Raw genomic sequence first — 17,500 nt, 5'->3', positions numbered from 1 at the left:
TGTTGACCTCCGGAAAGCAAGCCTCGGTATTTGGGAGTAAGTCTCCCGGTGAGGCAGCAATCCCGCTTCTGAAAGGTGGAGTTTACAGCTATGTCGTGGCGATAAGTCTAAAGCCTGACATCTCCGAGCTTCGTCCTGTGGTACAAGAATCATCGCATATTTTCAGGATGGCTTCGTTTGATGATTTGAGAACTCGATGGACCACAGTTGGGGAAATTATCGTCGATACGTCGAGTAAGTACTTGGATGACCACGTTAGCTTAATACTTTCCGTGAGTACCACGATATTTCCGAGGTGCTCAGCTCCAAGATGAGCGAAAAAGGGCTCGGGTAATTAGCATAACATACCGAGTGCCGACAGGTTTACTAAAGCTGAGATTAATGATATATTTTTGATAGAACTGATCTTTTTACTACGTTGCGTAATTTTCCGTGTTCTTGAAAAATTTTAAACCAAAATGACTACGCTTGTTTTCAAAAACGTTATAGCCCACAATAATGTAGACCGTGGAAAATATCTCCACCTTGAAAGGTGGAGTGAAACTGGGTTGCGAAAAACCACGCCTTATATGTTATGCCATTTTCATGGTGTTTGCTCTCTATGACCGCAGCTTTTAATCATTGAACGCGCAAGAAACTTGATATCAAGGGCACAAAACGGCAAGTAATACGTACCTGGTCGAGTTATATCGCTTTCCATTTCAGAATGATCTGATTAAGTTGGATACTACTTATTTTGCATTATTTTCTTATGGTTTGAAATTAAATGTCTTAAGTAGCAAGTCTTATAAGCAACTAAGCCTTATTCCACTACATTGGTACTAACTGCTATTTCGCGACTTTTCCTTAGACAGGACTACTGGCATAATCAAAACCCTCCGAGCTGCTATAGTCTTTCTCGTGGACACGTCGTCATTCGTCGGAAGCTTAGGATTCAGGAGCCAAAAAGAGTTTGTAAAATCCATGACGGGCTCATTCAATCTCGGCGAGGGAAATTCTCAAGCGGCCATAATAACATATGGTTTCACCTCCTCACAACCACGTCCCTCTGACATCCACGACAATTTGCCTGCATTTGAACGAGCCGTTGATGACGCCCTATACATTGGGGGTCCTCGAAGGCTGCGTTATGCCGTTGACAGGGCAGAAACGTTGTTAAGACTAGTAAGACCCGAGGTTCAGAAGATTGTTATTATGCTGACGAGCGGAAAGCAGTCTGAACCCCAAGACGTGCCATTCCTGAAGGAATCCTTTAAGACGTTTCGTGCTTCGTGTATCAAGGTGTTTGCCGTCGCCATTGGGAAAGATTACGACAAGGAAGAGTTACTTCCAGCGGTTCAGCGTTCTGAGGACATCTTTACAGTTCCTACATTTGGAAGTCTGGCACAGCAGGCTCAGCCAGTGTCCAAAGCAATTACAGAACGATCAGGTCAAGTTTAACAACAGGCCGTGGAAAGTAGTTACTAACAAAACTTTGGCCATAACATCTGCTTAGTCATTGTGTCTATTTCTAACTTAGCAAGTTCATAACCAAAATTCCTGTCAGCCCAGGATAATATTTCAATGCTCACCCAATTTAAAAGTTTTGGATACGAATTTTTTTGACGTTCTTGGTCATTTCCATTAGGGCTACACATAGTGTTTCGAACTTGTGCGAAGCGTGACAGTTACACGTATTTTGTTGTTGTTGTTGTTGTTTTTTGTTTTTATGTTTGTTTCTATGGCTTCTCTACGATTTTCTTTTACAGCTGTAAATGTTTCACAAAAAGCGAATAACACAAAGTTAACTCATTTTGCTCTTTCATTTGCCTCATTAGATCCGACAGGACCATGTGGTTTCCAAGGTGATGTCCTGTTTATCATGGACTCTTCCGCTGAAGTCTATCGTGGAGACTACGCAAAAGAGAAAGATTTTGTTGAGTCCCTAGCGAGTTTCTTAAGGCTGTCTCCAGGCGGCACGCGGGCTGCCCTCCTGACCTATGGTTACACTGCAACACTCGTCGCTAACTATGACAGCTATGAGACACTTACACCTTTCAAGAATGCTGTGCAGAGAGCTCCGTACATTAGCGGTAAGATAATTTTAGTTGTTTCTTGAAATACATATAGCGTACCCAAAGCTGCTCTTCCACGCTTTTTGTGATTCGTAGAAAATGATGGTACGTCTAAAAAGCTAGACTAGGAGAAGTCCCTCTTTTGCTTAGTCCGTCAAGCGAGATCGTAAATAAAGCGCGAGGAAAAAATGGCCGCATGAAATCCTGGGGGCAAGACGCGTACTTCTCACCCCGAGGAGCTCGCGCGGTCATTTTTTTCTCGCGGTTTTCTTTCGCGTCACGTACGACGGACTAAGCGAAAGTGGGACTACTCGTAGTCTATTAAAAAAAGCACGCTCTTGTGTTTTGTTATTCTAGTGGATAGCGAAATAACCACGTCCGAATTCCTGAAAACTTAAAAACGCGTTAAACCTGGATCTCTAGTTGGTTCGTAAGAAGCTCGGGGATTTGGGGGGTATTTTTAAAATTTATTTGCAGGGTTTTGAGCAAGGAACTACAAACTAAAAAAACCCTTATCTGACACAACTTACTTTAAAAATAAATAACAAACAAACAACCACGAACAAAATTAAGCAAAATTAAAGAAAGAAGTCGACAAAGTATTAAGTACAAGTACAGACTGCCAGTCAAATTATGTTTTGGTCTTACAAAAGAGGGTGAAAAACAGAGACAAAAAGAATGGCCTGACTGTAATCTAAGAAGAAATGGGAAGTGGCAGAGACTCGCAAAAGTTTGTGTTTTTCGTGGATCTATGAACTGTTTATAGCTTTGTAACGTTTTGCCCAACCGTAGTTTAAATTTTAAAGTTTCTCACTGCGCTCGTTGTAGGCTCAAGACGTATCGACAAGGTCCTTAACTACGCTTCGCAGTTGATTGCAAATACTAGGGATCTGTTCCCAAAAATCGTGGTACTGCTCACAGCAGGTCGAAGGGGTTCTGAACAACCCTTGGAATTAGTTGTAAAACCGCTGCAAGAACATGGGGCTAAGACGTACGTTGTAGCCATAGGCGACAGACCGGATGTAAATGAGCTTTTACCAATCGTAAAAGACGAGAGGTTTGTAATTAAGATCTCCTCGTTTGATGATCTTCCTGGAAGAGCATTGCAAGTTGCTCAAACACTTGGCAACCAATCAGGTGAGAGAGTCACAGCTTTTTCGAGTTAATACATAAATTTAATCTTAAATTTTCTTGTACATCAAGTATGTCAGTAAACACTTCTCCAAGTCAAGATTGCAGTTTACGGTCTTATGTATGCAGTTGCAATGAGAGGATGTGAAACGTTGTCAAACCAAGTGTAAGTGTAAGTGTGCATTCGAACTTACAGGCCAGTTAGGCCGACACCTGTCTTCGACATGGAGACAGGAACTGTGTTAGAAAAGTGTCTTGCCCACGAACACAACACACCGACCCCTGTCAGAAATCGAACCTAGAATGCTCACTCCGCACATTAGGCCATCTGGTCTAGTTGCAGTTCACCATACACTTCTTGGGAAATTAAAATACGAAGCACTTCCTTTGACGAACTTACACCAGTTTCCCGTGCCAGGAAACTGGTTTACCTTGAAAGGTGTTTTGGTGCTTTACACCATGAACTACTTGCTGCTGTCATTGTGGCTTCCCTTGCGTTGACTAAGGTTTTCGTGATCTGTTTTCATAGATCCAGAATTACCAGATGAATTTCCAGAAGCTGATGTTCTCTTCCTGGTGGATTCGTCTTCCGACATTTCACCCAACGACTTTGAAATGGAGAAAGCCCTTGTGAAGGCGCTGATCCAGACTTTTAATTCTCTTCCAAATAAATCTCGCACGGCATTCATAACATATGGCAATAGCCCACAAGTGATATACGTGCTTCAGAACGATCTGAGTAGTGATGCACTGCAGAAAAAGATTGACTCGGTGCTACCGGTGGGAGGAGGAAGACGAATTGACCGCGCCCTTGAAGAAGGAGCGCAGCTCATGAACGCCTCTGGACAGTCCGTGCCTAAAATTGTACTCCTCATTACAGCAGGTCGACAGATCGAGGTAAGAAACTGCTAAAAGAATTAAAACGTATTTCTGTGGAAAGCTCGGTAGTAAACGTAGTGAGAAATCCACAAGTGTTTAACAGGGAAAAGGGCGTCATTGGCAAAGGATTACGATTCTTTATACCGAGAGAACAACCTCTTTTAATTCAGTGATAAGAATTTTTAAAAAATATTCTATATATTCCATGTGCATAAGGTAATGTTGTTTACGTCTGATTTTTTTGACGGAAGGCGCAGTGTTCTAATGGTTGGACGTTCGGGTGGGGTTCTCGCACAGTCAGACAATGTGTTGTGTTCTTAGGCAAGACATTTTGCTCTCAGTACCGCGTCGGAGTGGCATTACTCCTAGCCGCTTCATGCTACAAAAATTAGAGTCGGCGCTGAGAATTTTTAGATCATTTGGTTTGTGGCCTATAAAACTAAACGAAAAAGCTGCCTAAAAAAATTTGTAGTATTGATGATAATGTTTTTTCGGCACTCAGATGTCTTTATTTCTTAAAAAAAAATATTGCATTTTATAGGCACTTTAAAAGTCATTATAAATTAATTTTATCACAGGAAACCGGAGTGCAGCCGCTGTACTTGATTGGCAGAACACTTCGAAGTATCGGAGCAGATACATTTGTGCTGGGAATAGGGAAAAATGTTTCCAGTCAGGAGCTGAGACAAGTTGTTCAAAGAAGACAAAATGTCTTCTTGGTAGAATCATTTAAGAGCCTAACATCAATCAAGCCTCAACTGACTTATGAAATCGTCCAAAGGACCGTCGGTAAGTTTCTCAAAGCCAGAAAAATTCATTCTCCCAAGTGATTGGCAATATTCATTTAAGAAATATTTAAAAATACTAGTTATGAAAATGCTTGTTTCATCAAGAACATACTATCCCCAGTTGATGCCTGTATAATTTTCTCCATTCTCGTGACCTATACGACTCACTGACGTCACTCACTATTAAGCTCAATATCTAGAGACGGGTTCCAAATAGACGGAATGCAATCGAAATAGAAGTGTGGATGAGCTATCTACCTTTTTTGCTGTTCTCGTGTTTTAGTCAGTCCAATATATCGCCTTCGACAGCATTACTGAAGTTATGTTTAATCATATATTATAATATTTACTTTTAATTCATGTGGAATACCTTCAAATTAACTGGTGTGTCATTTTGTCGTGTGATGTCAAAACTGGAAATCTAAGTCACATTTAACTTCTATTGTATCGTATGGAGCGTATGCACATGACGTCATGGCGGCCATGTTGGTGTACAAAACCAATCCTGTGGGACTTCAACTCTTTTCTTATGTAAACACTTTAATCTGTTAAAATAAATTTGCATAGCTGCTAGACACGTGAGTGAACACTTTCCATTGCATTGCATTGCATTGCATTGCACTGGAATGCACTGCATTGCATTGTCTCCTGTGGAAGAGGTGTGACAAAGAATATAGTTTCACTGAATGTATTGTTCGAGAACTACTGTAATGTTCCTTGGGTTCCAATTGTTTGGCATGGACTTTTTTATCCCTTGATATTCTCCTTTTAGATGGTCTAACTGAAACGGATGTTGTATTCGTCATGGATTCGTCGTCGGAGGTCACTCAGAACAACTACAGAGATCAAAAGGAAGTGGTCAAGTCTATGGCGCATTCCATGAAAGTTCCCTCGGGCCGATCCAGAGCATCTGTTATAACATACGGTAACATTCCAACCCTTGTGGTCAGGTTCGACGGCTATCAATCTTTTAATTCTCTTGAAAATGACATCGATCGGGCACCTCGGATTGGAGGGCGCCGGCGGATAGACCTAGCCCTGGAAAGTGCCGGAAGAGTGTTGGCAGAGGCCAGATCTTCTGTGCGCCGAAATGTCATATTGTTTACATCCGGAAGAGGTGATCCCTCTTCAAGAAATTTGTACGACGCAGCAAAACGCATATTCAACGAAAAAGCTGACTTTTACATCGTTGCAATTGGTAGTAATCCTTACTTTGAAGAACTTACTGCAGTTGTGGCGAAACCACGAGATGTTTTCAACGTGTCGTCATTTACTAACTTGGGGAGAGACGCTGAAAAAGTAACGACGAGCGTTAAGCAAAGACCATGTAAGTACACCGTCGCTCGTAAAAAATGAAACAGTTCATCTTCAAAAGCAAAGTGAAAGGGAACTCCAATTTATGTCACAGCACTAGTAGTTGGAACTCTTTTCTACCTCTTATTTTTGAAGTTTCATAGTTCTACAATTCGCTTTTGTTTAACAGAAAATGTGTCACTCGACAGTGAGATTATAGATGCGGTGTGGTATAATGAATGCATGAATGCTCATTAAAAGCCACTTACATGTATTGCGACAGATTCTATGGTTTTATCCAGAGGTTAGACGCAGTCCTTGAACTGGTCTCATAATAAAGTTTAAGTGAAATTTCTTTTTTCGCTACATGAAAGTTTAGGTTAGTGAATTAGTTTGCCTTTATTGAGTGATTTTCTTAGCCAGCTTTTGGCCTCAACTCAAACTCCAAAGCCAAACGCGCACGAAACAACCCCGAAAACTCAATGACCCGCGCGAACGTAAGAGTGACCCAAGTTTTATTATTTAGGCTGCAGACTTCCCAATATGCAAATTGACCATAGTGTCCCAGCATAATAGTTAGGGATAAATGGGTGAACAATTTGATTCAGTACATGTTGACATTAAGTTGAGGATGAAGCGTTTAAACGAGCTTCTGGCGTCCGCATCTGTCATCTCATCTACTTAAGCCATGAAACGTGTTGAACTGGTATATGGAATTAATTTTAACGTTTTTTTTTCTTTTCTCAGCACCGAAAACTTTCGCTAACTTCGCGGCAGACGTAATATTCTTGATGGACTCTTCGTTTGATGTTGATCAAAATACACTCGATCGAGAGAAGAACTTCGTAAAATCCATGGTGCGGTCCCTGACCTTATCGCGTGAGAAGTCTCGAGTTGCTGTAATTGGCTTCGGTAACGTTCCTGTCGAAGTAGTTCGATTCTCTTCATCCCAAGACGTAGCGGCAATTACAAGCGCAGTAGACAATGCACGAAAAGTTATTGGCCGGCGTAACATTGCCAAGGTTTTAGAATTTACTGCCTCCGTTCTCGATAAAGCTCGCTCATCTGTGCCGAGGGTGGTCATCTTGCTGACTGCTGGTAGTGAACTGTATCTCACGGCATCCTCTCAAGCACTTAGAGATCTTGGGACCAATCGATACGTCATCGCTATAGGGCCGAATGCCGATGAGGAAGAGTTGACTCCCATCATCGACGAACCACGTGACTTGTTTACGATTTCAACGCCGAAGGAGCTAACCTGGAGCACTGAATATTTGGTCAGTGAGATTATAAAGAGGACAGGTGAGGTTGTGGTAAGAACAAAAGATACTGTGTGGCTTTTCAATACCATTTTGAATCGGCTTTCCCGAGGTATTCAACATGTCATTTAATTGATCTATTCCCTCCACTGAAAGAACAGGAAAATGGAAATAAAAAGGAAAAGGACATTACATGACATGGCCCTTGGCAATAGTTGAATTTACAGAATACTGTGCAAAACGTCGATACCCGTGGAACAAGAGGACAAAGCGAATATCACAGTGAACGAGCGATTTCCTTTTATTCGTCGACTGTGACTGAACCACGTATCAAAGTTTTGAATTAATCTACATAATTGTGCAAACATTAGCGTCCTGCTCGTGTTACCAGAGCAGTTCTCTTATACTGAGACGCTAACAATAGCCATACCAATTTGAGTTTATTTTATAGTGTGGCTTTCTGTTATGGCTGGAGCCTAGGATGATCATTTATTTAGACCTTTTCTTTCGTAGGGGACAACTCGCCAGTATTCAACGTTACAGCAGATATAGTGTTTGTAGTGGATTCTTCGAATGAAGTGTCATCACAGGGCTATACCAGCGAGAAACAGTTTGTCAAGTCAGTTGCCCGAGCCCTGAACCTGGCTCCGAAGAAATCCCGAGTTGCTGTTATTATTTACAGTGACTATGCCACCACACCTATTAAGTTTGCTGATTACCAAACCACGGATCGACTTAACGACGCTGTAGACAACCTCATTCACCTACGTAGAACGAGACGGATGGACCGGGCTCTATTTGAAACCGTGGAGGTTTTGAAACAAGCCAGGCCACTTGTTCCAAAACTTGTATTCTTCTTAACTTCCGGGAGACAAGATATCGGAGCGCCAACGCTGGATGCAGCTGCCAGAGCTGTAACTGAAACCGGTGCCATGACGTATTTAGTTGCCATCGGGCAAAGACCAAATCTTAGGGAGCTTCGCGTGATAGTGGAGAAACCTGACAACATTATCTCAGTCACAGCGTTTGGTGATCTACAACAACAAAGTAGAGATATTAGCAAGGATATTGCCAAAAATCTAGGTGAGTGTCAGTAAAATGATAAAGATAAAAGCGATTTTGTCTGTTCTGTGTCTTGATCTATACAATTTAGGCTTATTTCTGTCTGTGGCAATTAGCAGACTTGTAACTTTTCTCCATTTTTTTTTTTTTTTTTTTTTTTTTTTTCATGCAATATTGCCGATAGCATACGAAATCATATCAATCGACAGCCAATATCGATATTTAATACTTATGCTGAATTTTTTTTCCTCGCCGAGTTCAAATAATTACCGGAGCTAGAAAATGAAGTTCAAAATAAACGCCCCTGGCGAACGTGAAGTGAAGCGATTCTGCTTTGAGCCCGACATTACCCAACCGAAGCCCATAAATAACAGAACAAACTAAAAAGAAAATTGGCCTGTCGTACTTTACAGTCTTCTGGACAACAGATTCCCCAGGACGTTGTTTTGTACTTGTACATTATTCACTATAGACGAATTCAGTGACATCATTTTCTTGTTTTCTTGGGTTTAAGGATATATTTGCTTTAATTCATGAACATTGATTTACTGATGACCAAAAATAGTTCATGAAAATGATGAAAAATATCATTTTCAAATACGTCGGGCCTTTAATGAACGTTGGACCTACAGGGGCTAGTTTTAAATAAAAACACACAAGGTCAATTTGCGAAAATACTCCACTGCATTTTAGCCCATGCTATGCAAGCTGCACTCAGCGAAAGGATGGAAAGATTTTTCGTCTGTCTCATGGTATATTGTGAATGCCCTACGATTGCTTTTTACTTTTCTTTGCATAGTCAACACTTTTGAACATAATGAAAGTCCAGTCACCTTAGAATATTTTTGTGGTGTGCCCCTGAGTATACCACTGCAATCATTATTGAATAAATCTTTGTTTCTCAAGGGTCTGACGTCACAGCCGATATAGTATTCCTGATAGACTCCTCCAGTAGTGTCAGCTCAGCAGACCACAAGAAAGAAAAAGATTTCGTGGCCTCCTTGGCGAAAAACCTCAACTTTGGTTCTGGTAAGACGCGTGTAGCAGTAATACTTTACAGTGATTACGCCAGACAAGCTATCAGGTTTGATGTGGTGAGCAACCCAGAATCTCTCCAATCTGTACTTGATGGTCTTCAACAGTTAAGAGGTGGAAGGAGAATCGATAGAGCCTTAACAAGCGCGACTCAGATGTTTAGAGGCAGCAGACCCAATGTCCGTCACATACTTGTCCTGTTAACGTCTGGAGAGCATACATCCGAATTGATAAACCCCTTTGAAATCGCTGTGCAACAGCTGAAAACGTTGAACGTGGAAAGGTTCGTTGTCGCCATAGGAAAAGAATCAAGTGGGAAATATTTGAAACCAGTTGTAGAAAGAGACGAAGATGTCATCTATGTACCTACCTTCGACAGTTTGAGGTCGCAGATTTTACGCATTGCGGAGCATATTTCAAAAGGTAGGGGTTTTTTCTGTGGTAAAGCTAAGCAATAGTGTCCATTTTAAGGGCTTTTAAGTCAAAAACGAGTCAGGTGATCACCATTGTTGGTATAGAATTGCACGTTAAAATGCAACTTTTTGCTACATTAAAAAGAATGCGAGAGGAGGTTCAGAGCCTCTTTATTTTTGGAGGATTCGTGTTTTTGCTGGTACAAAAGCCTAAGGTTCCAGGTGCCGTCCTTCAATAGTCTTGAATAAGAAGCAAAATCAATGGTAAGGAAAATAGCTACTTTGTAATTTGAAAATGTGTTTGCAGGATCACCTAGTTAGTGTTTTACTGAGGAAACTAATTTTAAACTATCAGATTAAGAGATGGCGATTACTTTCGCCTCCTAGAAATCGAGAGCGGACAGTGCAATTGTTTTAGTAGAATTCTAACAGAGATGCCATCATAATTATAATGATTTCCTGCTATTTGTCTACAGAATATGTTAAGTTATAGTAAACTCCACGAGTTAGCGGTTTTCATGCGCGGATTGAATTTTCATTTGAAAGTTGCTGCTGTGTAAGTGCACTGAGATCAATTCATTCAACAAGTCGTTTAACGGATAAATTTCGTTAATTTTAATTTTCTCGGAAACCGAATTGTTCAGTAATGTTTTAAATCCTTCTCTGCAACTTTGGGAAAGGAGAAAATGTCACCATTTTGTAGGCGACTTCCAGCCATTGCATATAAAATTCTGAAAGGATGTGGTGGCCCAGCCAATCAGATTACAGTATTTGCAATAGTATACTAGTAGAATTATACTAATACAGGTTTACCCAACAGGGCCGGGTTGTTCGAAAGCCGGTTGGCGACAACTCAGGATTTCGAATTCCCGGTTATTGCGAACTCAGAACGGTTTCCTTTGGATTCCCCCTTCAGTCCTTTACTATTGTTTTTTCGTACTCTCGCTATTTTGAACTATTTTTCGATTCCCCTGCGGGTTCGAAATAGCGGGGTTCGACTGCATTAACTTCTCTTTCTAATCCTGGGTTACCTTAGTCGGGATTTGAACAACACGGCCCAGTAGTTCAGCGTGTCATTCAGGGGAGTATTGATAGTCCTAGTCGTTTCGTACTAAATGCTTGCTTTCCCGATAAGACAGTAGGCGGAGAAAGTTTACTTCATACCGACTTGTTTTGTCAAAGGAATACAAGCCGATGTCGGTCTTGCAAAGCTAACTAACTTTTATTTGTTTTCTTTCTTCCTTGAAGCGGAGATGGACATACTAGAATCGTTTCCTGCTGATGTGGTTTTCCTCATCGACTCGTCATCCGACGTTATTCTGGACAACTTTGAAAGGGAAAAGAACTTCGTTAAATCTGTTGTTCAATTCATGAAAGCTGATCAAAACGTAACTAGAGTAGCGGTTGTCACGTATGGTTACATAGCCAAGGAGCAAGCAAGTTTGATTAGTCCACAAGGTGAACTTCTTAGAGGTTTGGATGGAGCAGAATACGTCGGAGGAAGAAGGAGAATCGATCTTGCCGTTACCAAGGCTGCCGAGATCTTGGAAGGGAGCAGATTTTTGGTTCCAAAAGTTGCTGTTTTCTTGACGGCAGGAGTGAATGGTGTTGGTGAAGCAGACTTACTTAGAAATGCATCCGGGGCGCTCCGTGACGTAGGGGGTAATACGTATGTTGTTGCCATTGGTGGAGACGTTGACTTAAAGGAACTTGAGATGATCGTGACGAAACAAGGCGACATTTTTAAAGTCCCCGAATTCACTGGACTAGCACAAACGTTTGAATCAACAGCCAAAGCTATCATAAGGAGGGCAGGTTAGTTTTGTTTCGTGTTGTTATCGTGAACTCAGTAGGCCTAAGGCTGAATAATATTTATTCACTGGTTTTAATTTAGAAATAAGGCCATCCCTTTTTTTTCTCTGTTTAGCGTCGTCCGACCGACCCAGATTTTCGCGTTTTCAAAAAAAAAAGTTACACAGAAGGCAATGAAGGCAATGACACATTATTTCAAACAATTGTCACTTTAATCTGAAACATAAGCAATTTTTTGCCTTACAGATTTTTAGTTTTTCCCTCTTCTCGTTTGATTTTAACAACGACGTCGACGTCGATGTTGACTTTGTAACCACACCTTGTTGTTTCCAGGCTCCACGGATATTATGCTGAGTTACCGGGCCTCCTAGCTCCAGACTCCTTTTCCAATTTTATTTTTGTTGTCTTTTTTTCCTTTTCCGACCGACCGACCCAAAATCAGAAAACGCATTCGACAATAAACGGAAAAAAAAGGGGATGGCCCAATGATAATTAACATGTGACGTCAGCTTTTTGGTTCAGGAGGCCACGATTTCTACGTACTGAAAATTTTAGAATTATAGTTAACCTCTAAAGAACCCTAGTTATGAAGTTTCTCGGTAGTTCATTTTTAAAGACTGAACCTTAACCGTCCCAGTGAATCATCAGTGTTTTTTATTTAATTAGTAGACTGTAGGTTCTGCTTGTTCAAACAACCAGTTAACAGTCGCCAGTTGGTCTTACGCTAGTTTGTTTCCCGCAGAGCTGTTTAATGCAGCAGTTAATGTCAAGTAGGCTTACTTATTTCTGTTTTTCTTACAGAGCGAAAACCTGAGAAAGTCTACGATGTAGATGCCGATATTGTCTTTTTGGTGGATTCTTCTGGGAATGTTGGGGGAGAAAACTTTGGAAAATTAAAAGATTTTGTGAACAACGTTGCCCGTTCTCTAAATTTAGCTACTGCGAGGTCCAGGGTTGCCGTAATCCTCTTCAGCTCTTACGCACGACTGGCAATAGGATTTAGCGGCCACTCCACTATGCGGACATTTAAAGAAGATGTGGACAAACTCTCCCTTGTTGGCGGCTCGAGAAGAATTGACCGCGCCTTGGACGCTGCCGTGACTCTGTTGAAGAACGTTCCTTCAAATCGTCCCAAAGTCGTTATCATGCTAACAGCTGGAAAGCAAGATTCTGGTTTTGGTAATACTTTAACTAGTGCCGCGTCTCCATTACATGCCATGCGAGCACAAACATACGTTGTCGCTATTGGTCCCGAGCCTGACGTGCTAGAATTACGGCCTGTTCATCGCTTGGACTCTAATCTCTTAGTTGTTTCCTCCTTTGCATCACTGGAGCCTCGCACCAGGCCAATTACCAAACATATAGCAGAGAGAATAGGTGAGAATTTATCAGCGATAGTTTTTGACTCCTTTGCTTTGTCGAACCAATTTGACACAAGCTACGGTCTAAAAGGGCTAACGTAGCGGTGAAGCTCTATCATAAAAAGTGCCAGTTTCGTCCCAATTTCTTGTTCAGGGTAAAAGGCTCATGCCGCTAGAGCTTACACGGGTTTCTGTGAAACAGAGTGACCAAGATTAATGCCTCTTCCCTTAGATTAAATGTTTCTTCAACGCAGACTACTCCACAGCATTTTTTTTTTCTTTTTTTCTTTGAGGTTTTGCTATGTATTTCGGCACCAATACCTACTCTTAAATGTAGAAGGGAAGGTTACGGGAAATTAAAGATAACTTGTTTCTTGGTCGATATTACATTGCTCTGACATAATATACCATAGCCAAGTTAAAAAAAAGGAGGTTCGCTTTGCTTTATGAAAAATAGAAGGGTTTGTGTGGTGAAGCGCAGAGACTCTCTATTACTCAGCTGAATCATTTGGCCAAAATAATCTATATCTCTACCTTGGAAGTCGATGTTTCCTCCAGATATGGTACACTGTTACAAGCTTTGTTTATTTGTTTTGCAGAAATACAACCAGAGCCACCACGCGACTTTACAGCTGACATCATTTTTTTGATCGATTCCTCTTTTGGGGTGTCTGCAGACAACTTTAACAAAGAAAAAGAGTTTATCAAGTACCTGTCAGCTGCTCTCAATCTCGGTCCAAAAGGATCTCGGGTAGGAATTGTCACTTATGCTTCCTATTCCAGACTCATAAGACTGGGAATATTGCAGACACCTGAGTCCCTGGGGAGTAGCTTGGATGGACTTACTCGTATTTCAGGATTACGAAGAATGGACCGAGCATTGGAAAAGGCATCCGTCGCTTTTGACAAGAACCGTCCTGAGGTGAAGAAAATTGTAGTGCTCTTAACCGCTGGTCGACAATCCAGGGGAGGCAAACCGTTGGCACAGGCTGTTCGGCCTCTTAAAACAATTGGTGCCGAGACTTTCGTAGTGGCCATTGGCTCTCAAATCAATGAACCTGAGTTGACGCCAATAGTCAAAAGGAAACAGGATATTATTCTGGTGCCCCGATTCGACCAGCTCACCTCTCAAGTAAACTCTGTTGCTGATTACATTATCAACGGTATGTTCTTACATTGTTATATTATGTTTGACCTTGTGCACCAAACTCCTATTACAACAAAAACTTTTTATGTACACTTTAAACAACTGTGCCCAGTAGTGATAACCTATTTGTCAACCAAACTTTACGAGGAGAACATAATGTCCTTCTTGTCGAGTCATTTTCCCAGATAATGTTCTGCAGCATCAGGTGGTTAGCATTATGTTTGCGCGACCAATCCAAGGTTGGGGTGTGAACGTCGATTAAGTTTTGCTTGCGCGCTCTTTTCAATCATTCACCATCAGATCATGCTCGTATCTTGACCGACCTGCGGACTATTCTCTTGTGACTTGTTATTACGCTTACAGTTACGAGTTTATTTTGCACCATTGGTTTAATAATATCACTTAAGTAAAAAAAAATTGCACAATTTCACTAACGGTCTAGTCCATCAGAAAATGTGTACGCAAAGCTATTGGTCTCGTTATGGAGTCTTTAGTTTATGAAATGGCTCAGTATAGAATAAAGCTTTGCTTTGCTTTGCTTTTTTGTTGAACGTAGTTAACTTAAAATTTGGTTCTTTATTCAGTTTTCCGATCTATAATACCACCGAAATTCAAATCTGATATCCTCTTCATCATGGATTCGTCCTCCCGTGTGACCGAAGATGACTTTATGGCGCAAAAAGACTTTGTGAAGTCAATGATGGCGTCGTTTAATGTCAAACGAGGGCAATCTAGAGCCGCGCTGATCACCTACGGAACGAATTCAGAGAAAGTACTCCGTTTTGATAGCTATCTCTCCGTAAATTACATCGAAAGTACAGTGGATACAGCAACAAGTGTTGGCGGAACAGCCCGAATTGACAAAGCACTTGTTGATGCCAGTGATGTTCTGAGAGACGCTAATCCGTCGATTCCTAGGATTGTCGTTTTGCTTGCGGCAACTGGCAAAGAAGAAGATCCTCACAAAGAGTCGATCAAAGCTGCCGCTGAGAGGATTCACGGCCTGGGAGCAAGAGTGTACGTCCTTGCAGTTGGAAGGGAGCCAAATGTTGAAATATTAGGGCATGTCGCTGATCATCCACAAGATGTTTTCAAAATCTCAACCTTTAAAGATCTGAGGCTGAACAGTGATTCCATAACAGAGACGATTTACACCAGAGTCGGTGAGTTACATGGCTTTCGATGAATTTTCACATAGGATACCGCAATGAATTGATTTAGTGCCCCTGTTCCGAAAAGCGTCCCTTTGTGAAAGTGTCATAGAGCACACAGATAAATTAGACGAAATTATTTTGCTTTCTTATTTGAACACCACGCTCAATATGTTGATTTGGGATCACGAGACAGCCCATATCGTTGCAGTTCTTAATTTAATGTGTCCGTTGTTGTTCATTTTAAACTGTGGTTTCACATTCCGATGTGTATGTCAAAAAAAGAAAATTTCTTAAAAGAGACTTTCGCATTACAACTGAGACCGCCTTTCAATTGTTCCTTTAAACTATTACTAGGAAAGTTCTTTTTATCGCAGCGTTATAATCGTGTATGCGATTACCGAGCAACGAGCAAGAAACGTGTCGAATAGCTGAGTCAAAGTACAGTAGTAACGTCCGACCAATTTTTTACAATAGCTGCAGAAATTCTCCCGTGCTCATTCGCCAATTTGTATTGTCAATACTGAGCGAACAGACTCATGAATTTATAATTTTTGTCTCTTTGTTATTGTAAAAAAACAAATTGACGTCAGTTTTTCATTGACAATGAATTTCGTGATAGCATTGTCAAAGTAGTCTGACGAAATTCAAGATCAATAACAGGACAGACTCATGAAAAAGTTTCGTCAATTTGTTAAATAGCACACGCAAGTATCCCAGTGGCTTAAATACAACTGAAAAGAGAAACGCGAGAAAATAACTGTGCAAGCTCAGTCACTATTGGTTTCTTTTCCCTGCTAATTCGCATCCTCATTCTTTATGTATTCATTGTTCTGACTGTTGATGATCTTGTTGGTGTTGTTGTTGTTTATGATGTTGTTGTCGACCTGTCATTCTTGCTGGTAATCTTATTGTGCTTGTGGGTTATTACCTTTTTTTTTGTTTTGTCGCTTTGTGCAAAAATAGCTGTCATAAGTTAAGTTCCATTGTTTTGCATTCCATGAAAAGAGTAGGATAACGTTATTCTTTACTATTTGCAGTTCTACCCAAACCAGTACAACCAATGAAATTTGAAGCTGACATTGTGTTTATTGTGGACTCTTCTTCTGAAGTAAGTCGAGAAAACTACAACAAAGAGAAAGCTTTCATCAAGTCTTTGGCCAAAACCCTTAACCTTTCCCCAGGGAAAACTCGAGCATCTGTGGTCGTCTACAGTGGAGTAGCGAGTCTCGAGATAAGATTCAACGCTTACTATAATTCCACGATATTTGATAAAGCAGTGGATGACTTGCCATATCTTGGCTCCGTACGCAGAATGGACTTAGGATTACGAGAAGGCGCTGTTGCAATGAAAGACGCGCGACCAAATGTTCGTAGGGTTGTTGTTCTGTTGACAACAGGGCGTCAGAGCCAATCAAGTAATTTATTGCCTCAAGCTGTAAAACCACTTCAGGAGCTTAGCGCCAATATATATGTCGTTGCAATAGGTTCGCAACCGAATGACCAAGAACTACGGCTTGTTGTTGAGGAGCCTAGTGACGTGTTAAAGGTGTCGAGGTTTGATGACCTTACGCCACAGACGAGACCAATTGCGAGGCATATTGTGAACAAAACCGGTGAGGAAGCTAGTTTTACCTGCTTAGTATAGCGTAAAGGACATATTAATCGATTGCCAAATTCAATTACCCATTTTTATTGACTTTGCATTGGCTTATGGCTTTAGTTATCTCATATTACTGTGATACCTTCCCTGTCATTTATAGAACCTATTTACTTAATTCCCTATTATCTCAAATCGGATTTCCTATGTATTTCCCATTCGTAAAACCACTAAGCTGCATTTTTACTTCAAAATGCAATTGGCTCATTCCGTTATTTCCATTTGCCGAGATCAGCAATGTGTTTTAGTTTTAAGGTGTAATTAATACCCTCTATTCAAGAAGGAAAATGAATGCGCGGAGGGTGTGAGGAAGGGAGTTTGTCAACTTTATGTAAACGATCACTAAAACAAGAGATAGAAGGTCAACTGTGAAAGCATAGAACTCGGAGGAGCAATTCTTTTTGCTAAGCTACAGGGTAAAGTTTTATCTATGCTATCAAGGTATAAACAGAGTT

The 17,500-nt window shown here is 41.0% G+C and overlaps 1 protein-coding gene across 2 annotated transcripts in view; it reads left to right on the top strand.

Moving 5' to 3' along the window:
- Positions 1 to 17,500, top strand: part of LOC145486574 (uncharacterized) — a 54,194-nt gene that overhangs the window by 13,966 nt on the left and 22,728 nt on the right. For both annotated transcript variants that reach the window (XM_081465261.1, XM_081465260.1), the window contains exons 7-21: positions 1 to 234; positions 851 to 1,429; positions 1,818 to 2,072; positions 2,883 to 3,191; positions 3,715 to 4,082; positions 4,643 to 4,853; positions 5,625 to 6,179; positions 6,893 to 7,447; positions 7,918 to 8,487; positions 9,373 to 9,924; positions 11,163 to 11,729; positions 12,528 to 13,103; positions 13,687 to 14,250; positions 14,819 to 15,397; positions 16,426 to 17,001. The exon at positions 1 to 234 is cut by the window's left edge and continues 336 nt beyond it. In XM_081465261.1, coding sequence (XP_081321387.1) covers positions 1 to 234; positions 851 to 1,429; positions 1,818 to 2,072; positions 2,883 to 3,191; positions 3,715 to 4,082; positions 4,643 to 4,853; positions 5,625 to 6,179; positions 6,893 to 7,447; positions 7,918 to 8,487; positions 9,373 to 9,924; positions 11,163 to 11,729; positions 12,528 to 13,103; positions 13,687 to 14,250; positions 14,819 to 15,397; positions 16,426 to 17,001 — 7,050 coding nt within the window. The remainder of the gene's footprint in view (positions 235 to 850; positions 1,430 to 1,817; positions 2,073 to 2,882; positions 3,192 to 3,714; positions 4,083 to 4,642; positions 4,854 to 5,624; positions 6,180 to 6,892; positions 7,448 to 7,917; positions 8,488 to 9,372; positions 9,925 to 11,162; positions 11,730 to 12,527; positions 13,104 to 13,686; positions 14,251 to 14,818; positions 15,398 to 16,425; positions 17,002 to 17,500) is intronic.

This window comes from Orbicella franksi, chromosome 5, assembly GCF_964199315.1.
Source record: "Orbicella franksi chromosome 5, jaOrbFran1.1, whole genome shotgun sequence".
NCBI lineage: Eukaryota > Metazoa > Cnidaria > Anthozoa > Scleractinia > Merulinidae > Orbicella > Orbicella franksi.
This window is presented reverse-complemented; position numbering and strand designations above follow the sequence as displayed.